Source organism: Falco peregrinus, chromosome 8 (assembly GCF_023634155.1).
Source record: "Falco peregrinus isolate bFalPer1 chromosome 8, bFalPer1.pri, whole genome shotgun sequence".
NCBI classification, from domain to species: domain Eukaryota; kingdom Metazoa; phylum Chordata; class Aves; order Falconiformes; family Falconidae; genus Falco; species Falco peregrinus.
In genome coordinates this window covers 10042093-10069483 of record NC_073728.1, presented here as the reverse complement: position 1 = coordinate 10069483, position 27391 = coordinate 10042093, and the positions used below count along the sequence as shown (strand labels likewise).

At 38.5% G+C, this 27391-nt stretch overlaps 1 protein-coding gene across 1 annotated transcript in view; it reads left to right on the top strand.

Annotated features, from left to right (window-relative positions):
• SPAG16 (sperm associated antigen 16) overlaps positions 1-27391 on the top strand; it is a 411444-nt gene that overhangs the window by 265409 nt on the left and 118644 nt on the right. Inside the window, exon 15 of the mRNA XM_055812042.1 lies at positions 21029-21094. Coding sequence (XP_055668017.1) covers positions 21029-21094 — 66 coding nt within the window. The remainder of the gene's footprint in view (positions 1-21028; positions 21095-27391) is intronic.

Here is a 27391-nt window from a genome sequence, read left to right as displayed (position 1 = left end):
CCTGGCCGTCGTACTCTCTGCCTTGGTTAAGTAAGAAATGGAGAGACCTGCATGTGGGAGAGCTCATGAACATGCTTTGTCAGTCATTTTCTCCCAAATTATCTGTGATTTTCCTGCAGTGCCACCATCACAGAGACGGAATATAGGATAAGTTAAAATCAGACCTTTAGACATAAGAAAATTGGAGTCTGAGTATTTTATTTTACACAGTTAAAGTACCAATAATTGTCAGTCATATTTGTAATGAGTATAATCTGAGTGTAAAAAAAAAAATCAAGTTCATAGGAAATAGGATAGGAAATGCAAGATGCTTTGAAGATAAAAAATAAAGCAGTTTTATTCTGAGAAAAACTGCATAACGTTTGAATAATTTTGGTTTAGGGGAAGGGTTTTTTTTTAATTTGGTTCCCTGTAAAATCTTCCTTTTCCAAATCTGGAAAATGGATTTTACAAGATCTACTGTGGATTTGCAGAGTATTCCCATTTTTGATTCTCTCTTAATCATGTTATTGAAAAGTAGTCTTTTGTCAGCTCCCCTCTGAATAATGCAGAGCCTCATGTCTCAAATTCCCCCTGCCACTGACAGCAGCAGACATGACCCATGGTGATGAAGTTCAGCTGAGGACACCCTACAGCCAATGAACCCCAGGGGCACGCATGCACTCCTCTCCAGTACAAATTTTCTGAGACCTGACATCAGGGCACATAGCATCTTTGGAGCTAGAGGGCTTTATTTCAGAAGAATAATTGTCCTCCTTTAAATAGAGCAGCTTTGCTGTGGCTAAGACTGATGTTTTGGTGGTTTTTTTTTTTCTTTTGTGACACTCTCTTGTTATTACTTTTTTTGTTAATCCAGAAAGTACTCTTTCTCCAGAGGAAAAATGAACATATTGATATCATGATTTGATTTTTAATTTAGATCCAAATGTTTCCAGTGGAGTGTGACTTGCTGTAAATGAGAGTTAAACAATTGTTGAACACGTACCTGCAAGTTAAAAAGAGTGTGTCTACAAGCGTGGGGAAGTATGTGTGCACACATTTTTCTAGATATATTTTGCTCTCAGAAACATTAATTAGTAGTGAAGAGTAAATAGTTGTATTAAACCTAAAATGATAGAGGTGGTTATGTGACACTGCATAATAACTAGAAAAGCAGAAAATAGTCTACTAACGCAATGTTCAAAAATGGGTTGGTGTAGTAATGACAGCCTATAGCTAGCTGCCTGCTATCTGACTTAGGCATGCCACTTTTGAAAAGTTTGCTTATTAAACAAATTGATGAAGCAACTTTGTTACTAGGCTCACTCAACATTAGCAAGTGGATTGCATTTCCTAATTATCATGTAAGGAAATGGATAGTAAAGCTTTTCCCTAAAATATGCATTACCGATTTTCACACCTTATTCCAAATTTTCTCATTTTTAACCTGCCAAAATGCAATAAATATCTGTTTGGGATATGAAAAAAAGCAATTCTTTCTTCTTTAACTTCCCCTTAATTAACTTTTAATGTATGCTGTTACTTGGGGAGCATCCCTTAATACTAAATGTCTCTAAAACAGAAAAGACAGAGATTTAAATGATTTAGATAAACATCTGCCTATCATAGAGACATGAAATTTCAGATTCAGAAAAACAGTGGCTTACTGCCAGCATTCACAGACAAAAAAGCCACCAAAAAAATAGTTTTCCTTTTCTATAAAACTTCTTCCCTTGTGTATATGAGCTTGGAGGAAATGATCAAGCCTTCAAGTACAGGTAACATGGACTGCAAATGGTATGTAATAATATAAGATTTCAGAGTATCACCAAATTGCTCTGTAAGCATCACTGAATTAGCAGAGATTTTGAAGAAGGATGTGTTATTTCTAATACAAAAGTCAATGTTTTGACTTGTTCTGGCAGCCCTCTTATTTTTTATAATTTAAGACAAGAAATGGAAGAAGAGTTGCAGTTTCTATCCATAGTTTCTGCCTACCTGACTATATAATGCTAATCCATACAGGTGTTAAATAATCTTGTTTAGATAAATTGGTTCTGTCTTTAGCAATTTAGAACAATCTTCTAAAGTAATGTGCAGTAAGAGTGTATTAAAATAATTGGCTGCTATTTATTTTCAGCAATATTCAACTGTCAGAAATGGCATTATAAAAAAAATATTTTTTCAAAATCTCGAGGTTTCCAATAGTGGAATCAATGGAGTAAACACAATTATTGTTGTATATATTTTTCTAATTAATTATAGAGGTTAAGGATGTGTTACAAACCTAAATGCAAAATCTCTTGTAACATTGTTTGAAAATTATCTGATGAAAGAGAAATTCATCATAAAATGCTGATTGACCCAAATATTTCTGTGGAAACATCTTTATTTTTACAAACTTCTCCTGTATGCTAGGCGATGTCATAGTGAAAATTTTCTTCATCCCCTGAGGGGGGAGCAGGGGGTTTCATTGTCAGCCCCCTGAAAAGGGCTTCTGAGGTGAGCAGAGCATAGACTTGGAGTCCACAGTGCCTGGCATGGGCTGTGCAAAATTGCTGCTCTGCTGCTGAAGACCTGGGGAGCCCAAGTATGTCTGACCGGAATTGATACTGTCAAAACATTTATCATAAATAGAAAATTAGTTCCCCGTATCTTCTATCAGATGTGTAAAATGAGTCATGCAGGCTTTTTAATTTTTTTTTCTTTCCGCTTCTTGCTTTCAGCAGAATACCATGCAAGTGGAAATATACCAAAATGGAACAAACTTAAGTGAAAAGTACAATCTCCAGCATCTCACTGTGTTTCTCAAGAGTTTGAATGAGGTGTGAAGGGACACGGTATTGATTTATTTCTTTTTTTTTTTAGCAAGATACATGAGATCTCAGCTTCAGGCTTTGCTGTATAAGCCATGCTGTTTTCATGGCACACTCATACCCTGCTGCAAAGTGTTTCCTCTGCAGTCTTCAGCCCGCTGCTTTGTGATCTTGTGTTATTATGAGAGCACTACTCTCTGGCTGTGGTAATTCATCTCGTTGCAGAACATGGCTGACTTGAACTGCGTTGTGTAGTGTACCTTACAGTAGTGGTGTCGTAACTCAGAAGTGTCGCTTGTGATAGCTGGTGTACTTGAAAATTTGTAGTGGATGTTTCACACAGGGGAAATACTGGTTCTGAGACAGGTATATCCATGTTTTCTACCCTAATTTTGGATCTCTGAACAGCAATAAAGTGACATCCTTCCTGGGAAGAAGTGTTTTCTTAATGATCAAATGCATTTCTGACATTTGGGGGGGTGTGTGTGTGTGAAGAAAAACACCACCTTCCCACTTAGGATGAAAAGTCAATAGTTTGAAAACTTTGTGTATCAATACACGGAAAAATCTGTTCTGCAAAACCAAACTGTAGTGTCTCCAGAATTTACAGTGTTCTTTGACAATTTTGATCTATTTCTCACTTTCTAAAAATATACTTAAATTGAAACTTGTTAATATTTTAGAACAGCGAGTTGTTTTGATTCAGTAAGCCAAAACTTTTTAAAAGGTGATTTTCAACACTGCTGATATTTATTTTACCAAATGCATGTTAGTTTATTTATTTGAACTGACAAATTTCTTGATCAGGTTTACTGTTAAAAAAAAGTCTCTTTCCCCCCAGCAAACACATTGTCATACCTACCTCATTTGTTCTAGTTGACAATGCTTTTATTAATAACAGAACAGGAATTGAAACATGAAAGCAAGCATAAATGTGGGTAAAATCAGACCTGTGTGCTCAATGTTCACGACAGTTCTCACATGAAAGGTCTGGAATAACAGTGTGCTCAGATTTCTTCTGGCTGGCTGAGGCTGCACCCATGAACTCCCTTATAAAATTAATGTACTGATGAGAAGTTGCACACATGTGGCAAGTGTCATGTTCAGTGCCCAGTAGCGTGGGTGTATCCTTGACGTATGGGGAGCTTTCTCTGGATGTTACATATTGTGGCTGAGGGGCCACCGTCATCTTTTGCTACTCTGTTACCTTCTCTCCTTATTGCATGGAACCTATTGTGCTAAACCCGATGCAATGCTGTGAGCAAAAGCAGTCAGAATGATACATGTGATGGCTTCAAGACAATAAAAATTAGGTAGACCTTGCTCCATTCTCTGTCAGTGTTACCATCCTATTTTTTGAGAAGAGGGATCTGCGTGTGAAGAAAAGGGAAGGCAATGGCATAGAGTAGAAAGATCATGGTTTACTTCCGTATCAGGTAACTATGGATGGTGTAGGTTAGCAGTGAGAAAGATGACAGAAGGATAAAATCAAGTATAAATGAGAAATACGTAGTAAGAAAGATGGAAGTAAAAGCAGTGAAAGAATAGAAAGCAGTGGTGTCAGGAGGAAGAGAGGACATAAAAGAGCTTTAAGGAAAGGAAACGGCAAACAAAAAATCAGGATGTATTATATATTTTTGGTATCTGTTTTCTGCTCGGAAGCTTCTACCAAATAAAAGGCTCTATAATAGTGATTGATTTGTAATCTCTAGTGTCATTGCCCTCACTTCCCCCCCAAAGCCATCTGGAGGCTGTCTGTAGACAGCCCATTGAAAAGTATGAATTGCAGCAAAGAAATTCTGCCTGGCGGAAAGAGGGATTGGTAATCAATTCCCTTCCTGCCAGGCAAGGCTGCTTTGCTCCCTTTGCATTTGCTGTCTGGTATCCTGTCTGCAAAAAGCCGTCAGAGATGGTACCCGGGGAGGAGCACAATGATACCGGGGATTACAAATCAATCATTCCTGTTGTTGCTGAAGCCTGCTGTTGAACACTGAAGACAGACAACATGTCTTTCGTTCAATAATTCAGTTGTTTTTAAGGATGAATAAAAAATTGGGTGGCATTTCAAGATTCACTGCTGTCTCTGGGCAGGTGGTGCCTGGGGGGGATGACGTCGAGCTGAGAAGTGCAGCCTGGCTGCCCATGGTGTGTGCTTGGGGTGAGTGGTGGGACAGGCGTGCTCCTCTGTGGCTGCAGAACTGATTATTTTCAAAGCCAGTGTCTTCCTATGTGTTCTCTCCTCCTTGTGTGTCCAAGGAGCTGGGCAGACAACAGTTTGAGGAGAAAGGTGTACCATTTACTTTAGAAGTATGAGCAGAAAAGGCTGGGACGCATTCATAATGAGGAAGGGTGGTGCTGGAGGAGGTTTCGCAGCAGTCATATACTCAGGCAACTGAGCAAGGTTGTGGGAGGAGAAGAAAACAGCCCCAGACTGAAAACCCAGAGGAGAACAGCTTTGGGGCAAAGTGCCAGAGCACTTGTAGCAAAGCAGTAGCGTGTTCCCTTCCCAGGTGTGAGCTCTTCCCTCCTCCTTTGAGGCCAAGGTGCTGGGCAAGGGCCTTCAGCAGCAGCTCAGGAGCAGGTTAAGGTATCAAGTAGGGCTGTCCTTGCAGGCTGCTGTGACACTCGGAGGTGAGATGCAGGTGTTTAGCAGATGCCACGTAGCTGTACTGCATGAGTTGCCCTGGCACAGGCAGAAGGGGCGCGGGGAAGCATGGCCACACGTGCTGCCGCTGCAGGGGTGGGCCCGTCCCGCCGCCGTGCCGCTCAGGCGAGGCCCTGTCAGCACCTCTGCTTAGGGATACAAAAGGAATAAATAAAAATGTAAAAGAGGAATTACTAAAACTGTCCCTTGATAACTAAACGGTTGATCATAAATTGGAGTGTCTATGCAAATGAAGTAAATAATTAAAAACTCCAAGAACAGCACTGACTAGGTGGTTGATGGCTGGCAATTATAAAAGCTGAATTTTTAATATGCATACATCTAAGGAGCCAGTAAAAATTAGCTCCTAGACTAATGGACTTGCCTTTCTTCCAAGGCAGAATTTTAATGAGAGCATTATTTATAGCAGAGCCCAAGAACAAGCATTTTCTTGCTTAGTCTCGTTTCTTCTTTGCTGACACTTTATTCATTAACCTTTGAACTTCTCTAGAGAAGAATAATACCCTACACAGTGGAGGGCAAAGATCACCTCGACCCCCTGAAATTAGTCATGGGTCATATATTGTTAAGAGTTACGTCTTCTAACAAATAATGTTTATAAAACCCGTTGGTGATATGTCGTTTCATGCTGGTTTCTGAGTCATTTATTTGCAGTTCAGTTCACTGAAGAGAAAATGAACGTAATGTGATATCGCAAGGTGCAATGCTTCTTGTGCCATCTTGTCTTGTACAGTGGGTAGATATACACCCTGATGAGACATGGGAGGTTATTCTGGCCATATATCCTTACTATGGATAAGAGGTGCTTCATGTGTGGCTTGAAGACGTGCACAGGCATGAATTTATTTTTGAGCTCGAACACTAGCTCTGCCATGTCATTGCAGTGACCCCGCTGTACAGCAGCACAGCTCGCACAAAGGGCAGAGCCCTGCCACAACAGGGATCGCAAACCCAGGCCAGCCTGTGCTGCTGTGGAGCATCCTCTAGCTCGAGGGGGGTCCCAGGGCATCCTGCTTCCTGCTCATTCCCTGCAGGGGGTCATGGCAGGAGGGACACAAGCAGAGCTGGCTGCAAGCAAAACCAAAGTGCTTTGGTTGAGATTTTAGAATTTTATTTGAAAATTTTCAGAAATGGAATGTAAGTTAGAGTTCATTTGCATTTAAAGTGTTTATGTGTTTTCCTTTTGAGCTTTTTTCTTAAATTCATATTTTTCTACCGTAAAAAAAAGTGTCCGTACTTGTCTGTCTTCCAATAATCAGGAAAGATCTGGCTTAAATTGAGAAATTACAAAACAAATAAAATTAACGAAAGAGCTGTACTTCTTGGGTCTAGGAATAACTGTGTGCTGTCCTTTGTGATGAGGGATACAGGAAAGGAGAATGAGCAAAAAAAGAAAATAGTGGTTTATATTTGTTAGGGCTTTATAATCAAATCACACTGAAAACATTTAAAAAAATACTAAAATGGCATTTCTAATTTTAAAAAGTATATAACATTGTCTTCTGAAAGGACAAACTTCAGGTTGTATTTTATTCTTTACTAATCAAAATTTTGTGGCTGAAAATTTTGACCTGCAAAACACTTACAATAGGCCAAGACTCATGCTGAGTGCATGTTGTATCTGAGAAGTGAAATGAAATTTTGTTTTGCACTGCTCTGCTTAAATGTAGTGTCAGGATTCCTCCCACAGCTTTCAGCCACGTATGCCAGCATATTTCCTTTTCTCCACCTTGTAAAATGGGCCCTCATTTCATTGGACTCTCCCATTGGAGAGTAAGACTTCAGCAGAGGCTCAATGTGTTCCAGGGTTGAAAATGCTGTGTAAATAGTACTTTTTATTTACAACAGTTCTTGTAACAATGTTCTTGAAACTCGGATGTTCAAATGATTGAACACTGAGAAGATCATTACATAAGAACTAGTGTTTAATTTAGTAGATGCTTGAACATTGTTGTGGAGCAGGATTGTTGATGTGCATGTCTAATGCAAATAATTTTTTTCTGAATTCACTTGTAAAACTTTGCTGTTTGACAGTAATATCTACTTTGAGATATGTCTATATATCTTAGGAAGTTATCAGATCTATGTCTGACTCGGGTACTTTTTCATCTTACTGAATGCACATGACAACACTCAGAAGGGAGTTTGGGAATGTTTTTAACTTTCCATCACTGGAGCTGCAGGCAGGTTTGAGATGCCGAAGCCAAGACTTTAGCAGGGTACAAAAGCAAGTGGACCATACAGTATATCAAACATAAAATGTATTTCATATATTTTTAATACAAATAGCAAATGTAGACTTGAGAATGTGAAATATTATTTTTGGACAGCATAGCTATCTGTTCCACCAGATACTTTCCTCAGAAGTAGCTGGTTTTGTGTGCAACCAGGCTGGAAAACGAGCAGGTACACTGGGGTGCAACGCTTCCCATGGTCTGGGAAGTTTCAGCAGGGTTAGGCAGACCTGTCTCTTATCCAATGTTAGTAAGTAGCATGGAGGTGACCTGGAAAATTATTGTGATCTCTCAGCTGCAAATTAGTGACTCAAATATTGTCTTGGGCATTTCACATTCCTTTGCTGTCAGTTTACTGTCTGTATGAAGTGTATCAGCACTGTTGACTTCTCCTTTTAGGGAAGCATCCACTGGGCAAAACGGGCCAATACAGCATTGCAGTGCCATAGTAAATGACTGAATGAACTGAACTTCTGAAGTACTCCTCCGTTCTTTCTTTCACTGCCCTAGTCCTGATGGTGTAGCTCAGAGCTCAGTGGTATAGGTGTATGTATACTGTGTCTGAACACAAAACTTCTCCACTAAGCCTACTGGACATGTCCTAGTTTGCATTTATTTTCCATTCTTCCCTGCTCTTGGCGGGTTTACATGTACTTCCTGAAAATGTACTTGTTTCACTCATTATACAAAGTTCCACTGGAATTCAAATTTCCATAGGCTCTGTGAAAATCCTGGCCATTTTATCTAATGAAGGATAAGTAAGATAAGTGTCAATATTTTTCGTTACAGGTAATGAAGAGCTTTAGAAAACTAAACTATGCAGGTGTTCCCTTCCATATATGGTTAGTTCAAATTCTCGGAATGTCCTCAGGTTCAGTTACCCAAAAATGATGGCAGCTCCTACAATCATTGTTAGTCCGTGCAGAAGCCCCATGCCTTTGCACACAGCTCTCAGGGGAAACATGCTATAAATCCAGCATCAGCACCTGCCAGCTGTCTCGGCAGCCCCTTCAACACCTCTGTATTCTGTGTCTTGATTCTTCATTGCCTGCAGGTTCACAACTGTTTAGGTGATCCTGCGATATAAGGGTCTGTTCCCCAGCCTAGCTCAACTTCTGTGTGGACTTACTGTGTTGGCAAGAGCATGCACAGGTTGTACTGAACGACCCATTCTCCAATACCGTCTCCAGGGAGAACATTTCAAAATGGAGCTGGGAAGTGATTGCCTGACAGATCTCTACCCAGCCATGGCTCTGCGCTGTACCCAAGTGTGGTTTCTGTATGAAGTCCTTTCATCATCTAGTCAGTCAAGACACAGGGTGAAAGCCGGTGTGCTCCCATTTGAAGTGGAGGCTTTTCAAGTTCTCTCTTGTATTTTATTTCTACTCTGGTTATTACATTTTTATTCATTCTGTCTTGAAAGACTCATTGCCTATTGTAACTGCATATCCTTTTTTTTTTTTTTTTTTCCCAAAGACGACTTAATTTACTTAGAAATACCAAATATATTACAGAATAAGTAAAAGTAGAAAGCTTTCCTTTTACCTTCAACCAACTGACAGCTTAGCAGCTATGGGGTACAAAGCATTGGGAATATGAGGAAAGAAAGCATAATGGCAAAGAAAAATACAGAAGTGACTTTCTGTATTGTAAAATGTTGCAAACAGAAACATTTTGTATTTCCCCTGCTGTCAATGTGTAAGCACTCAACAGCAAATCAATACTGCCCAATGATGAGTGGTTCTCTTTCTTCATTTTAGTCAGTGCAGCTTTTTGTGGTGCAGGAGAGCAGCAGTGTCAGGAAAAGGGAATGATTTTTACCAGGATTGTGTTGCAGTTGCCCCACCCTCTTTCCCCAAACAAATTCACAGGGACTTTGAGTCTTTAATTTTACATCTTCAAGAATCAGAGCACAAACATTGGTTTTCTCCCTTGCTGTTTTGTATTCTTCCCCAGCTGCTCCTCCCATCATGTTGCTGAAGGTTGTGTTTTTCTTGTTTGCTTCACCATTTAATTTCCAGGGGCTTTGCCGTAATGCTGCGGCTTCTCAGCATAGGAGGGTTACCATTCCTGGGGCAGAGGAGGTAGGAAGAAAAAAAGTCCCAACATCAGCTTCTGAGTAACAGCGGTCTGTGTAAGAAACCCTTCTATTCAATCACTGCATTGAACACGGGCAGATTTTCATCAAAAGAAGCTCCCGGAGGGGTTGGTTACTTTGAAGGAAAGACATTAATTAAAGCACTCTACAAAATAGTGGGTGAAGAAATGCATAACATTTCAGCTAGATTTTACGCTACGTTGAGCACTTTTTTGACCTTCATCTCCAAATGGTAAATGGAAATGTGGTTTTGGAAGCCTTCGTGCGTACTGGTAGTGCAACTTGATTGTTTCCTCTGCAATTCTTCCTAGGAAAAAACACAGCAAAAATATGATACTGTTACCATATTTGCAGCTGAAGCTGTTTAGAGCCCAGGCAGACTAACATTAACAAATGATGATAATTAGGCTTGATTTGCATATTAAAATTGTCTTAATTAAACACTGATTCCATAAACGTTTAAAAGCTGTAATCGATCTTTTGCAGGCTCTCTTGGTTATTTATATGATCTAATAAAGGCTAGAGGCTTTGTTAATGAGACCTCTATTTCCTAACTTGTATGTGTCAATGAGATTATTTCACTGACAATTACAGAGCAGGCTGCTGTTAATAACTCACAAAACCCAAACGCTGGAATCCTTTTGTCTGAGGCTACATACATGATATAACTCCTTTAATGGGAACCTGCTGTTTACATTTTCTTTCTGCTCAGATAGGGGACCATGCCGCCACCCTTACTAAGGAAAAATCCCAGGAAAGATATTTCATGGGGAGTTTTTGTCATTGTAAAATCAAGTGTGTGGTGTCCTGTGAGCTGTTTGAATAATGGATCTAATATTTATACAGCACTGAGCTTAGTCATAATACATTTGGTCCCTGATCTAATCCTGGCAACTCTGACAGGCTGAACTTTGTAAGAAACTTTTTTTTTTTTTTTTTTTTTTTTAATTCAAGAGGTAATTTAATCGTGCTGTAATTCTACAAGAGGTCTCTGAAAAGGCTTCCAGGAGTTTTACTTCTCTTTAGTGTCTCTACAGCCTTGTGCCATGATGTGAGCATCTTGGGAAAACAGTGCTAAAACAGATGAAGAGCTCTTGCTTCTCAAATGCTAAATGTTCTTATCACCCCTGCCTCCAATAACCTTGTTAGCACCAGACAAAAACATTTTGGGGAAAGTGTTCATATTGCTTTGAAATAATTTTTTTCAGTATTTTTATTATTCAGTTTTTCTTATTGCACATGAAGGACTATATATTTTTGTATGTATGTATTTATAACTTATTATGACATTTGTTTTATTGTGGGATATTCCCAGCAAAGATTTTCTGGTTACAGCCCCCTACGTGCACTTCTTTGAAAATTACATAAATAGTGGCATACTCTGTAGTCCTGTGTGTCCAGTCACCAGATACAATGCCACTATTGATGGATTAAAAAATATTTATTCCTTTTTCATTTAAGTCAGTAAGTTTATTGGGAAATATTAATAAGCTTAACACAGCTAAACCACTAGGTTGTATTTTAATGATTAAAATATTTTTTCTTTGAAGTAATCTATAAACTCTATAAAACAGGTGGGACTTTCAAAATTGGTGTTTTGCCTAATTCCTTTCCCACCAAGACTGAGTGCAGGTTTCTACTGGGAGCAGCACTATGGTAAAAGAGTAATATTGGTATTCCTTAGGCTGAGGTTCAGCAAGGTACTCCTAGTAGGATTGCTTTGTATGTCAAAAGTCAAAAGGATGTATTTTGACATCTATTGGTCTGAGCATAAGCATATTTATTGGCATAGGTAATTTCATATGCAATGAAACCTGACGTCAGGTGGCAGGTGTTATTTTCTAGCAAAGGCATTACAAAGTACCCTCATTCTCTGAGTGAAACTGGGAATAATGTTGTCATCAGCTTCAGCAGGACCCACATCTGTTTCATTTTGTGATACGTCCTTGTGGTAGCATAAGGCAGTGAGAAAAAGGTGATGTCGCTTCATGCAATACCTGTATTTTATCTAAGAGAAACCAACGACGTGTAAGGCCCATAGCATATAAAGTATGCAAGTTTATGAGACAAAGTTTGCCCATTCCTAAATGTAATGGAATTTAACCATCATATTACTGAGATACTGAGATAGTAATTAACTATTTGTGTTTTGAATGCTAATGAAAACTTAGAAGTTCAGCACACTTGCTAAAAAATATAACTATTTCCATTGCTACCCAGATCTTTCTGCTTTACTTTCTCTTTTTTTCTAGAAAATCTCACTTTTGAAAATACTGACATGAATTTCATTTTGAATACTTGCAAAGTTCTGAATTTGAAATTGCAGAAGATTAGGAATATTTTCAATAGGCATTCACAATCCTTTTTTTCCCTTTCAATCAGAGTCTGTAGAGAGTGCAAGCAGGATCTGGTGTATAGAATCTATGGACAGTGTGTTTGTAAGAGCCAATTTCAACGTTTTCTCCTCTTCCATTGGTGATTTTTTTTTTCCCAAAAAATTTTGAAATCTAAAGACTTTTAAAAATAAACTGTTAATTTTTCTTTTTATTTATTTATTTCAGTGACTTCTTTTTCCAATGGATAACTTCTTCAGTGTTTCTAGCCAAATAATCTGGGTTCTCTTCTCTGATCTTGGTCCCTCAAGTCAGCAATACTGTTATTCCCAACAGCAGAAGTTGGGAAAATTGCATCATGGTGAGCAAGTGGTGTGCCTTCCATTTCCATTCAGATACCAGTTTCTTTGCCAGGACTCCTACTGGGAACTAGTCAATCCCTTCCTGTTGGGTAATGGGGAAAACAGAGATCGAAGAGGAACGTGACTTCAAGAGCGCTATTCAGCAGTTGCAGGTTAACAAAAGCGAACTGCAGACATGGTCTGTTAAGTTTGCCCCCTTTTTTTTTTTTCCTCTCTCTTTGGTATTTTCATTCTGTGCATCTGCCACTTTAAATTTGGATGAGATGCATTTGATGCGTAATGACTGCCAAAACAAAATTCGCAGTGTGAATGCAGGAGGCTTATAGATTTGTTTATACCGATAGAACTACACACTCTCCAAATGGCTGTTAGACAAGTAATAACTTTGATCTTATTGGCTTGCTCCGGATTTATGCTGACTCTTTGAAGGGAAGAAATTCTTTAGCTTTTACTTTTTTCTTTTTTTCTAAACATTTGGGCTACCTCATTTGTTTATTTAGTAATCACAGTTGTGTATGTACTTGCTTTTGCCTTATAGTCTTTTTCAGTTAAAAACACTTAGTTTTTCCTTGCTCTTGTTAGGAAAAATAACTGGTGTTCTGGTATGAATTCACGTAACTCAACAGTTTGGCAATTGAACCAAAATTGAGCTTCAGTTTTTAAGAGCACTAAAATCCTTCAGACTGATACTCAACTTCTCATCTTCAGATAAGATCAGAAGATAGTGCATGATGTTGCTTTGCTCAGTTGCAGATTTAAGACTTTTGTTACAGGACCAGAGTGGGATTAGCAGGTAAAGAAACACAAATCTTGAGTGCAGATGCTAAAGACAGTGCACAGGAGTGTTAGATTCAGATGTGGGAACCGTATGTGTGAAGAAGCTGAACTATATACAGCTGAACAGCTTCTCATGTCTTTTGCAGTCCATGTGCTGTTCACGGCTGAACAGAGGAAAAGTAAAAACTTTCCAAGAATGCAACTTGGATTTCACACCTCCTACCTTTAAAGGTGGGAAGGAAGAAAGGGGTTTGCATGTAGCCCTCTCACCTTTTCTCATATAAAATTAAATTATGCATTCATTGTTTTATTCTGCTTTCATGTAACCTCATTTTCAAAGCCAACAGAAGTTCCTTTGTATTTCTCTTCTGTGCTTTCACTCCACTCGTAACTTTGCCAGTTATATTCCACCAGCAACTTCCGCTCATTTGTAATTCGTCTTTTTGATCTTTTTTACATTAAAGCAATAGAGCTCATAATGTTTAATATGAGACAGTCCCGCTAGGTTTCTGTCATTCACGCATTACTCTCCTGAAAATGGTTGGTATGTTTTGCAAAGTTTTGGAATACCAAGTTTATTTAAAGTCAACTCTAGTTATGTTAAAAATGGCCTGCCTAATTCTGTGGGGAAAAGGCCATATCCCACACTGAGAATTCTGCAGCTAATGGGCTTCAGCATACTGGATTTCCCTGGCCATCCCTGTTCTTGCACCGCTGATCCTTCCCTCGCTAGAACATTTAAACGCCAAGAATTACATTGGATAGGAGGAATGCAATTACTGAATTTGGCTTTTTTGGTGCTGACAGGGTGATGTATGTTCACCTGCCTTACAAATCCTTATTAAGATGCAGTAGCTTCTGCTACTGAAGCCATCTGCCAATATAACCAGGGGAATAATACACAAGTCTGCTTTTAGTGAAAGAATTTAAATACTTTTGAGGGATTTTTTTTTTTCCTGTTTATTTTCTTTTAAAAGAATGATGGGTCTAGCAAAGAAATTTCTCCTTCCCCATCCCTGGATGGTCTGTCATGGCCGTGCAGGTGAACTGCACTTGTGTGTGATCTCTCCAAGAAGAGATGACTTCTCTGTCTCTCTTCACAGAAGCAGGTACAGGAAGGTATCTGCTTGCTATAAAACCTTTTTCCCTCCTTGTATAGTTAGAAGTTTGATGGCTCTTACAGGAGTTTAGTGAGGAGAGAATCCCACACGGTCATGTCTGTTTAAATACTACCTGTGGTTACAGGTTTCCACAGACGGCAGTACAAAAATCCAAGTGTCAGTGGAAGACCAAAAGATAATTTACTTTCATCTTGAGAACAAAGCTGAACAGAGGAGCTTTTTTCAACTTTTTTTAATTCATGAAACATTCATCTTAGAGTCAGGTTATATTATGCTGGCAAGAAGATAATCTGTCAGCATTTCTACTATTATAACTCCGATTTTTAGTGGTTTTTTTGAGAGCCTTAGAGGTTCACTTTGAACAGATTTAGCATACAAGGTCTTGGCCTAGAAACACACTTTTCCTCTTAATTAAGAAAAATGAATATGACTGCATGTTGAGTGCAAAAGACATACTGCTATGTCCGTGTGAAAGTTCAGATGCAGAAAAATGAGATAATTCAGGAGTGTCCCACAGCAAGGTTACTTCAGTTTTTTTCCATATTTTTAGTAGCAGGTAACTGAAGTGAAAGGAAGGCTAGTCTGTGATGAAAAGCATGGTGTTAGGCTTAGCTGGCAGGCAGAGCTCTATTTCTAGTTCCTATTACCTACCAGCTTTAGAAAAACGCTTTCTCAAGTTGTTAATGTTTCACAGTATAGAAGCTGTTATGTAAGTTCATGCATTTTAAAGAGATTCAAAATTCTTCTGCTTCTTTAGGAAGATGTAGTGAATAAAATGTAAAATAATAATAATGATTTCCAAAAAAGCTGTCTGTGAGAAAGGGAGAGCACCATAATAGCAGACAACCCAACAGCTGATGTACTTCAACTTTGGTGTATGTACCTGTGTCTGTGAATCCTTCTGTAATAAGGCACACAAATGACTTGCAAATTTATTCCCCAAGTACAGGATTACAAAACATCTGAGGAATTCCCTGGCCTGATGTTGCCCTTGGTCTAACATCAGGAAAGAGTCTTCTCCGCATGACTTTTCCCCCCAGGCTCTATTCCAAGCAAGGAGAACAGAAGCAAACTCTGTGCTGAGGGTTTTGTGCTTAAGCTTATCAAGTAAAACCTGTGGTGACAGATGGTAAAATTGTTTTACAATTTTTTTCACTGCTTACTATACAGATACCGTACGTCATGTGCTTGTAAGAGCCCCTGAGAGGATAGCTGGGGGATGGATGCATTTTTGCCTTGCTTTGAGTGGTGCCCTCTGGATGAGATGGGATGGGGCAGATGGAGAAGAGAGCAGCTCTTGCTGTGAGCAGCTGGGCTGGCCTTGCGGGGAACACGCACAGACTTCGTGTGATGCAGGAAATTGCTGAAGTGAGTTATTACAGGCTGGGCTGAAAGGAGGCTGAAAGAAAGGAGCTGTCTTGCAAAGGTAGAGAGGGTAGGTGTTTTTAGAATTTTTCCGCCAGTTTTTGTGTTCACTTGTCATATCTCACGAAAGTGAGTTTTCTCCCTTTAAAAAATTACCTTGTTATGGCTTGTGTTCTAATAAAGAGATCCACACCCCTTTTGATGTTTCCAGTGCACCTACTTCAAGGCAACAATGCAGGCAGTTCCCCCCCAGTGTGGAGTGACTTCAGAGCCCACAGTTCTGCTGGATATGTCACACAATTCCTTCAGAGCTTGCTAGTGCCTTGCTGATGCAAAGCATAGGTACACCAAGCACACAGACTATGTCATGAATAAGGCAGGGATTTGAGTAGGAGTCATGCTTTTAATTTTGCACTTTGCTGTAAAAAGAAAAGCCTTTGGCCATATTCAGCAAGGGAGACGGAGAAAGGTTAGACCTTCCCCAATGAGTCAGTAGTTGGTAATCATGGTACACTTAACATGACACTTGCTTTAGGAAAAGTTCAAGTTTGGTGAAGTGAGCTTCCAAAGTATTAGATTATTTGACTTTCTGGACAAATTTCACCTATGTAAAATCAGAATTTTCCTTCAAGGTACTAGTTTTTTCCCCTCAAATAAAATTAAACCTCTCATGAGAAACTGTCAGGAGGTTTTGTGTGTTTTTGATAAAGAGAATGAGATGAACAGTTCCACTGCTGAGTGCTTTGTGGTTTGAACAGTTTTCTTAGTTTAGTCCTTCTAAATGAACATATTTTTTTGAGTTAATTTCTAAATGAACCAAGAAATTACAAATAAATCTCTTATCTGAAGGCTGTTTAGCTAAACCTCATATTCAGATGCTGTTATCTAAAAGCTCATATCATATCAAATTAATATAGATAATTACATATTGCACCTAGCGTATTACACTCAGCTTGTTCTAATGGATTTTTGAATTTGGCAAAGTAAGTTTGTTCATGTCAGCCTTTCACGTATAGCAGGGTATTCAAAATCCAAAAAATAATCAAAAGAACAGCAGAGTTTAAAAAACATGAGCAGTTTTTAAATGATGCTCAACAGGTTTTGGCTGCATGCTTTCTCCAGAGGTGCTTGAATTATGGCTTGTTAGGTTTGCGAGTTTGTTGTTGCTGCTGCTAAACTGGTAATCAAAGTAAGTATAGGAAGATTCAGCTGCTGTGTTACATAGTTAATAGATTAACTTAATTCTACAGATGCAAACAAGCTGTAGTGTATTAACTATGATTGCCTTCAGCCTGTCTTCTGTTGCCCTGGTATTTGTGTATCTATGTGGACACAATAGGAAGGATTTACAGCAGAATTTCACTATTGATTCCAAAATCTTGGGCTTTTATCCTGTGAAAGTAAGAACAAAAAATCATTTAAATTTAGGTTCCTTGTTTAACTACACTTTTGCAGCAGGATTACTGTTCACAGATCCATAGTTCCAAAGGTCAGGGTATCTACGATACTGGATTGCATTTAAAAAAGAAAAAAAATGTTTTCACTATCTGAAGCTTTTTATATAGCTCCAGTCCAAGGCAGGCAATTAATGTCTGTGTTCAGTGGAAGCGGAGACATTGATAGGCTCCATAAGATAATGCCATGGTGTTTCTAACAGCTGATTCTAATGTTAATTTCTGGGTTTCAAACTGGAAAATTATATGTGTGTGTGCATGTGTGCATAATCATTAAAAAAAAAAACAAACCCAACAACAATGCAGAACACTATATTTTGTTTTCTTTGAATGTTGCTGTTATCTGTGTATTTTCTGCAAAGGACGAATGTATGGTTATTAATGTAATTGGGCAGCAGCTCAAGGAGTGAATAGAACTGAGACTTCTTCCATTAATATTTCAATCAAGACCTGATGACTCGGACAACAATAATAATGTATTCTCAGTAATTTACTGCCCTTTATACTACTCAAGAGTCATATGCAAGGAGGCTGGATAAACCCTATGGGTTAAATATGGAAAGAATTGGCCTTTTTACAGCTGCAGAGTTCTATTCTGATGTTTTGTTGTTTCTTCTACTCTAGATTTGTGATAATGTTGTCTCTGTCAGTGAGACCTTGAAGGTAGCAGCAAAGGAGCATAATTTTCCAAACTGACAACTCCCCTAGCATTAAGACAAGATCCTCCTTTTTCCTCTGCTCTTTTCCTTGTGATACAAGTCCCAGGTGTTTGCACTGGCTAGTCTTGAATCTTAAAAAAATTCACTTAAAAGGCAGATGCATACAGCTGGTTCCTGGATGACAAGAAGCTGTTAGTAAGCCAGGGACCAATTTGCAAGATGCTCCAGTGGAATTCCACTGAAGAAGAGATGCTCCAAACTTCACTCCAAGGGAGATTATGCCTGGTATATAGACACCCTGTTCAGTCCCACACCAAATGAAGCAGGGGTCCTGGTGGTGTTACACTAGATTATTTTATAATTAATGACTAAAAAGCAGAATGCGTGTGCAAAAGGGGTGTCATTAACTTACTGCTGAGCTCTTGATGCTGAAAGCTCAGTGCTGTCTTAACATGAGCTCTGATCCAGAGAATATGACTGTTTGATTTTGCTGGGGTGTTACAGCTAAATAGTAAGATTTCCAGGTTTGTTTTTATGGCATTTATGTCTGCAGAACTCAGATTTCCTGGTGTGGGTAAAGAAAACACTAGCTATGCATTGAATAAAAATAAAGTGGCACTTTGGAAATTTTCAGTGATACTATTGAGAAACACTTTACAGAGCCATTGCCTTTGTCTAGCTTTTATTATTATTTTTATTACTATTATTAAAATCCTTTTCAGTTGCTTTCTACTGAAGTGACTTATGGAAAGAAAATCGGAAAGTTCATATTAATTTTGTGTCATGGCGTCCATGTGGTTTTCTTTTTTTTTTTCTTTTTCTTCTTTGTGCTAGCAAAGTTACTGTGTATGTATTGGTAATTGAGAGTGTCTGGGGGTAAATTCTATGCCCCACTAAGCAACAGCAAAATTCTTACAAGGGCTACATTTACCATGCAAAACATGCACTATTTGGTTTGTTACCATGGCCTGGGTACAACTGATACTGCTGCTAGGTCATAAAGTAGATTTTATGTCCCTGGAATTTTTTCTTGCTGGACTGCTCATGTATGTTTGGTTATCTTGGTTGGCTACTATGTTACCTTTATCAAATTTGATTTCTGTGTCAATCTTGGGGAATTTTGTGTAATCACATTTCTATTCCAACAGTGAATTTATAATTGGCTAATAATCATTTAAATTTTATTTTTATCAGGATTTATCGGTTTGTATTATATAATTTAGAAATAATGTAAATATACAAGCTTTTGGGTGGTTTTTTTGTAGCACTTTTTCCCCTTGCAAATCTGTTGCAAACTATGGAGCACTCAAGAACTGCAGTCTGGCAACCTTTTTATGCTTAAAGCAGATGATGTGCTTGCTCTTTAAAGATAGTGGATTCCTTTTAACAGTCCAGAGCCTATTTTTCTTGTTATGTTTGTCTTGCAATCCTTCCATGGGAATAATACAAATTTCCTAGTTTAATCTCAATAGCATACGTGGCCTTGAAGGAGAGACTACTTCAAGACAGAAAGGTAAATGAAAAATACAGTAAGGTACAAAGTAGCACTTGCCAAACTGGCCTGCTGCCTGTTTTTGGTGACTTTTTTTTAAATAAAAGGAATTCTGTGAAGCATTAAATGCTGGGCTTTATCAGTGTTTTGTATTCTAATGCCACATGAGCAAGACTGGAAAGAGTCTCCTCAGTCTCCAAGTTCAGACAAAAGATCACAGGCAGAAAATCATTTTCCATACTTTTCAAGCAGCTTCTTACAATTAATGAGATTTTTTTAATCCCCACTGCTTGGAGTGGAGGGGAGTTTTCATACCTCACTGTTTGACAACTGTTTTCTAATTTCCAGCTGAAATTTATCTGTAGATAATGAATACCTATATGTTCCTGTGTCAACACTGCTCTTCAGCTTCAATAGCTCTTTTCCCTCTTTGCTCTTAACCCCTGAGGTATTTATAACAGCTATCTAATCCCCTTTAACGGCTGTTTTGTTGGACTGAGTTCTCCTAAATGGTTCAGAGATGTAATATGAACTACACAATATTATTGAGTAGTGTTCCTTCAGAATTACTTTGTGGTCAAACCTCATTAACTACTTTCCTGAAAGGACTCGTTGCAAACAGTGAGAATATACTGATAAAGCATGGTGATGGTAAAAATATAGGAGGTTTTGTCAGTGAAAAAGAGAATTGAAATATCTTGTGTCAGAGTAGGAATGATTTTTTTTTTTTTTTTCTGGTGGTGTTTTGGGAGAATTAAAATGGAGTTAAGCTGATGGTATAAACACTAAAAGCATGACAGAGGTAGGATTAACCTATGCTACCCCTGCTCCTGAGAGATTGATTCAAGCTAGAATAAGTACAAAGACAGAGTACGAGGATGTGTAGAGGAATTTCAGATCTTGGGTTTGGGTTCTTTCATCTCTCCAGAAAGTGCAACAAATTGTCTTTCAATAAAATGTCAACTTAGAGTGAAAACTTGTTCTTCAGGATATGATTACACTGTTCAAAGCTGGTGTTCACTTTTAATAGAAAGTATTTTTATTACTGTTACACATGAAGACAGTGATTTTTATGAAAACAGAGAAGCACACCTATTTTTAGAGGTCTTGAAAGTGTCCCATCTTGAAGACTGGGTTTTTCAGCAGGAGATACTGTGGTTGGATGCCTCCTGTACTGGGAGAGTAAGTCAGATATCAGTGATGACATCTGACATATGTTACTGCATTATGTAGGTCACTTATGGGCTAATGTGGAAGATGACAAAAGATAATTAATCTTGATTTCATTCTTGTGATTCCTTAAGGAAGACTTTAATGGTGTGTGTGGAATATCAAGAGACATGTACTGAATCACTGCCCAAGAGCAAGAGCTCAGTGTTATGGACATAGTGATTACACCTTTTAATTCAAACCCTCTGGCAAGGGAGATGGCTTTCTTTTGTGATGTTTGAATGCACCTTTCCTGCTAGCTATTATGTGAAGTAAGGAGATAGATATATCCTTAGTAATTGCGAGAAAACTGTTCCTCTTCAAGCAACCAGGAGCTGTTTTTTAGCACACAGAGTGCCTTGGTTTGCACATAGCCGTAAAATCAAGGTCTATTTACAAGGGTGTAGAATAATTTGTATCACTATAACCTATTTAATTGCTTTCTTTTTATGTTTAATTCCTAGGGGCTCCGTGTTTACACATTCTATGGTCACCTGCATTCCTGTAATCATGCTACATTCAACATGAAGGTAAACTGCATACAAATTTGCCTTTTTTTTTTTTTCTAATCATCATGATCCTTGCTCTGGTAAATACTGTCATGCTTCTTGGTGAAATAGATACCTCTGTGGCTGAATTCAGTATTAGTAATGACTTCTAGAGCAGTTTAGCGTGGCATTCACCTGCCAGCCAGAGCAGAGTCCCAGATACTGTTATAATAAAGCTGCCCCCTCCTTGCACCTACCTCCTTTCTCCTTTCATTACTGCATATCTAAGCCATTCTCCTTTGTAATGATCATTTAGTTACTTAAATTAAATTTGCTGGTTTTTTTCCTGGATGGTTAATTTTTTAGTTGTTGTCTAAAAAGAGTCATTCTGCTTGGGATTGGTGACTGTGGTGGGTTGACTTTGGCTGGATGCCAGGTGCCCACCAAGCCTCTCTGTCACTCTCCTCTTCAGCAGAAGGGGGGGGAGAAAATAAGATTGGGGGGGGGGGGGGGGGGGAATTGTGGGTCAAGATAAAGTCAGTTTAATGAAACAATAGCAAAAGCTACGTGTACAGAGGCAAAGGAAAAGAAAAGATGTTATCCTCTACTTCTTATCAGCAGGCGACGTTTGGTGGGAAGCAGGACTTCAGTACAAGTAGTGGTTGCTCTGGAAGACAAACATTGTAAATAAGGACATCCCCCCCTTCCTTCTCCTTTTTCTTAGCTTTTATATCTGAGCAGACGTCATATGGTGAGGAATATCCCATTGGTCACTTTGGGTCAGCTGTCCTGTCTATGTCCCCTCCCTAGATCTTGCCCACCCCCAGCCTACTGGTGAGAGGGGGAGATGGTTGGAGTGACAGCCTTGATGCTGTGTGAGCACTGCTCAGCAGAAGTCGAGACACTGGTGGGTTATCACCACTTTGTAGCTACCGATACAAGCACAGCACTGCGAGGGCTGCTATGGGGCTCAGCCAGACGCAGCACAGTGACAGACTGTGATCTGAATGTTAACTTTGGAAGGGAAGTAATTTTTCCAAAACGTTTCTTTGAGGTGATATGAAATATTCTGAAATGATCAGAACATTTGTGATTCTTGTAGTTCTTCTGGCCATATTGCTCTTTAAAACTGGTGTGCAAGTGGTGAGGCATGTGCTGATTTCTGCTACCACTTGCACTCTTTTCTCTCGGGGACCATCTTTCCTAAAAAATACCTCAGCGGTATACCTGCTCCCTGTGCTCTCACTGCCACTTTCATTACAAGTAGAGCAAGGTATTATTTTTTACTGTAGGAGATGGTGAATATTCTCCTCTTGTTGAGTATCAGCTACTGCTTTACCGACTGCTTATGTCAACCCTATGTGTTTATAGGACAGACCCTAGGGGCTGACATAACAGAAAGTGTGGGATAAGCTTACGTAAAGGAGGGAAATAGGAATTCCCAGGACATCTTAATTCTTCCTTGGCTGCATGCATGTATCTGTATATTTGAAAGGCACAATCTGCCCCTCAGTATTTTGAAACACTGTGGTGTAGAGCAAAGAGTGTTTAACAGTAGCACGGATTATGAGGATAATACCATAGTAATACTTTGCACTGCCTTTAACAGGAGTATTTACAAAGAACCTCATGCTCTGATGTGACCTATAATGATTAACAGGAAGCTGAAAGACTGTGTGCTGATAATCTTCCAGATAAGCATGTTATTTTGATAAAGAATATTATAGTTGGCATTAAACTCTAGACTAAAATCATTGGTTGACATTCTCAGTGATTGAATTAGTAAAAATGGAAACATCTAGTGCAGCATTGATTAAACTGACTGAGGAATATAATTTCAGAAGCTGTAATTGCAGTTATATAAATTAACTCTGTATGTACTGGAAAACTACTGAAAAGACTAAGTAGTTGGTCAGGAGTTGTACAAATTACAGTTGTCACATTGGCTGGCTAGCAAAGCAAGGGCTATATTCCAACCAAATATAGCACCAGAGAACTATTTTTTTACCCTCTAGTGGTTGCCCACTAAGAAATTAAAATATTCCACCCTAAGCAAGCTGAATAAATTGTTCTGAGTGACAGTTTTGTTGTTGAAAGATGCATGTTTTATGAGGAAAAAAGTTTTTTATAGAAACAGTATTTTCAGCAATAATTTCACAGGGAAGGTTTTGGAGATTGATCAGGGACTATTTGGGCAAAGGTGCAACATCGCCTCCAGAGTGGCCAACAGAAAGCCTCGTGGTTAGACCTGGCCAAAGAAGCTCTGCAGCCAGGCAAAGATCTGTTGGAAAAGTCTGGTTTCTTAACTCTGAAATGGCAAAACTGAAGGCTGACTGCTGACAGAATCTGATCTGGATTTATTATTTTTTTTATATATATATCCTAATGTCATGGGTCTGCAGATTCCATGCCTTGTCAGAAGCCTTGTCTATAGGGTCGGACTCTATGGATTCAGTGCTGTAATATGAAGCGTCCCAGGAGAGTCACTTTTTTTTTTTACTTAGGATATGGGTCAGTTTAAGTAGGCTCCTAAGTCACTTCAGTGGGCTGGTGATTATTGTGTCTCAGGCTGCTTAGTGCCCAAAGGCGTTTTGAAAGGACATGAAATTCTAATTACACAATGTCCTGTTGAGAAAATACAAGAACAAAGAAGAAAATTTCCAGTTAGATCAGAGAGCTATCCAGGCAGGGTGTCCAAAAATTAAGGGTTATTTTAGGGGAAGAGAACTGTATGAGGCAGAAGGGGAAAAAAAGAATAATGCGTTTATACAAATTGAAAAAATCCTCATTAAACTCTGTGAAACTGATGAAATCTGGGTTATTTACTATACCATGCTTCTGAAACTGTAGTTAATAGTTTTTTTGTTAAGTGGGCAACATTCACAGCCAGAGCTATTAATAGTGCTCAGATTCCATAATTAGCCATTTCTCTATGGAACATAACTGCCAGTCTGGCGCCTGAAACATGGGCATTTGTTGGAGGCTGCCTTGCTGGGACATGAGCTCTCTGGAGAATCTGGCAGGTAGTCATATTACCCTGACAGAAACTTCTGTAGTCATGGTTATGTCAAGACTTGAAAGATAACAGTTTCAGCAGTGTATAAAGTCTGTGGTTTTCCAAGTTGGTTCTCTGCCTGTGGAAAGTTTGCAAAAAATTTAAGCAAAAGCCATATAGCTGGTTTTGGATTGAGGACATAGAAAAATGCATCTTTCCTCCTAGAAGTTAGCGTTACTCCCATGTCCCCATAACACATCTAACTTTGTAGAGAAAAATGTTTTAGATGTTTCTTTTCCACTGAGGGCTAAGACTCTGAGTTGAAATATATGCATGTGCTTGTAAGGATGCTTTTTTAGAGGCTACTGTGTGTGCTCCAATTCTCTTCAAAAGCTCTGAATGCAGTAAAAGATACATGTGAACATACCTTACCTGGGAAAGCAAATATACCCTCTCTAGGGAAACCCAGGTGAGACTGCACCTAAGAGGCAAAGTAATTTCCCTAGTTTTTCAATATTATTGGGATCTGACATGACCCCATTTAGTTGTTGGATTCCATATGACTACACAAACGTAGGCTCATGCTGGGCAAAAGCTGGTGGAGGGAGCCCTGTTGCTACCAAAGTGCCTACCTCTGGACATCAAGGCAGGAATGTCCAAGTCAGCCCAGGCCCTCTCTTTCTGTGTTGTGGGTAATTATGGAGAGGATACTATGCATCTGCATAATTCATGCAAAGATGAAAAAATTAAACTCCTAACATTTTTACATTAGTACATCTTTTTGATCGACAACTAGGGGAAAACAATGCCATTTCGTACAGTAGAGTTCATACCAGAGCTAGTGATTGGTTCTTGAATGTTGGCAGGTAATATAAAATCTAACTATGGCCTAAACAGCATTTGAAGTAAGTTTTGCACATACTTTGCACAGCATTTTCCCAGTTTGGCATATCACCTACACTAATGAAGTTTAAAGACTATAGATGCTTGGATGAATCATTATGAATTTAAAGTAGAATAAAATTTGCTCCCTTATGTGTGTGTATCTATGTGTGTTCAAATAAGGGTATGGTTATCGTTCACCTGTGTTTGTATCTGCCATGCTGTGTTTATATGATGTTTGCAGGTTAAGAAATAATTAAAGAGGTTACCAAGTTTCCTTAAAAAAGTTTTTTTGGAATTACAGTTTGTATTAGAAAAACCTAAAAGGCTATAAAAAATGTGCTTGATAGCAACTGCCCAATTTTACCTCTTCATGCCAAAATACAAACAGCATTTAGGTCATTCTTCCATTGATTTACTGAAGGACGAATAATGTCAGACAGTTTTTAAACAAAAACAAAATTTCAATTTTGTTTACCTCTTCAGCAGTCCAGTTGGATGTCAGCTACCATTTAGCTGGGCCAATAATATTGATATTTGATGTCAGTTCTTATTCATTACTGCACCCAAATGATGCAAAAGTCAGATCTTTCAGATGTTTCTATGGGTGGCCAAATAAAGCCAGGGATGTCTGACTGCATCTAACAGACACAAACAAGAAAAGAACAGAATACAAAATCAAAAACCTATCTGCTCTTATTGTTATTTATGTATTCAAAGTGTTCACTTCTTTGCATAAACTCAAAGCCAGTTACTTACAAAGGTTACCTGGTAATATCAAACATGTTCAATTATACATGCAAAAGGGCTAATAGGTTCTTCCTTTAGTTTATTCCTGCCTCCATGCATAAGAAATATAATTACAGAACTGAATTACATTTTAAATACAGATTTTAGTATCATTACTTAACCATTTTCAGCCCATCTAATGTTGTTAAAAGTAAAAAAATAAATCTATTCTGTCTCTGTGTCATGGCAAAACTCACAATCTGCATCAAAATGCCCTCATTTCACTTGCTGGCAAAAAGCTCTTTCTGATAATAGTGAAACTCTCAGAAAACTGTGCTGGAATCTACTTCCATATCCATTCTCTGAAATATTCATGTTATTCCCAATTTTTGGAGGTAATTCTCCTAGAATGCTCTCTTCCCTTGACCAGGCCTACTGTTTAATCACTTCCCATCATCTCTGATGTTATTGTTATTCACAGACTTCTACAGTTAGCACCTATGTGCCTGTTTTAGGCATTATGTGTGGACCAGATAAGATGTTCTGAAACCACTCTAGAAAAATCAAGTAGATCATCTTTATTTTGATCGGTTTAAATATTCTTGCTATCCAATTCTGATATCAGGGTTTTAATACAGAAGGATGGATAGACAAGAATGTGTCTAGCAGATATCCTAGAAGTAAAAACATTCCTCCAGCTCTTTCTGTGAGGAAGATCCATTATGTATGAACTTAACTGACCATGTTCAGAAGCCCAAGGAAATTCATGATGCATTGGTTTGTATGGGGATGGCTTTCACAAGGTGTTGTATTCCTGTGTCTTGAGAAAAAAGACGGTCTCTTAGCAAAGGCGCTTCAATGGGACTGAAGAAAATCCAAGCCTGATTTTTAAATGTCATACCTTGTTTGTGTCATTCAGTTCCCATCACCATTTCGAGTTTCTTGTCAGAGATAATTTGCAAAGAAAAACTTAGTAATGGGTGTCATACACCTTGATAAGTCGATGACAGAGAAAAATCCTTTTTTCTTTCACACATAGCAGAATGTGGTGACTGAGAAACCTTCAGTGTCAGTGCTCAAATGCACCAAGTGCTGCTAGAGTTTACCTCTACACTTCTATACCAGGCAAAATCCAGTTCCTTCACTTTCTCAATTTCAAAGGAATTTCGTTTCCTGGATTATTTTTGGATCAATTTCCCAATTTCTTCTGAGAAAAAAGAAAAAAAAATGTTCTGTTAGTCCTGAAGTTTGTTTAATCAAGGCTCAAGTTGCCTTCAGAAACTTGGAGTTAACTAGCATTTCTCTTCTCCCCAGTGTAATTTATTTGTTTGAGATCTTAAACCCAGTCCTGTCAATATTACCTCTGAAAATAATCACAGATCAAGAAAAATCAACTCAAGTGTTCGACACTTTGTATGATGAGAGGTGAGGTTAGCTCATTCTGCCACAGGACCTCTCTCCTCCAGCCTCAGATTTTATATCTTTCTTTTGCTTGACACAGTGTCGATTTTTAAAATATATATATTTTTTTATTATTTTTTTTAAAATACAGGAATCCCTCCTGGTGCTCTTTGTTGTCACCAAGCAGGTACTCTCAGTACATCACAGAATATCTTGTAACATTCACCCAAACAAAGATGAAGAAGCTTAGATTTGAGAAGACCTTATTTAGTCCTTCTTCCTGATGGTAGGTTCTAGGAAAGTATTTTGAAACCATCAAGAAATGGAAAGCA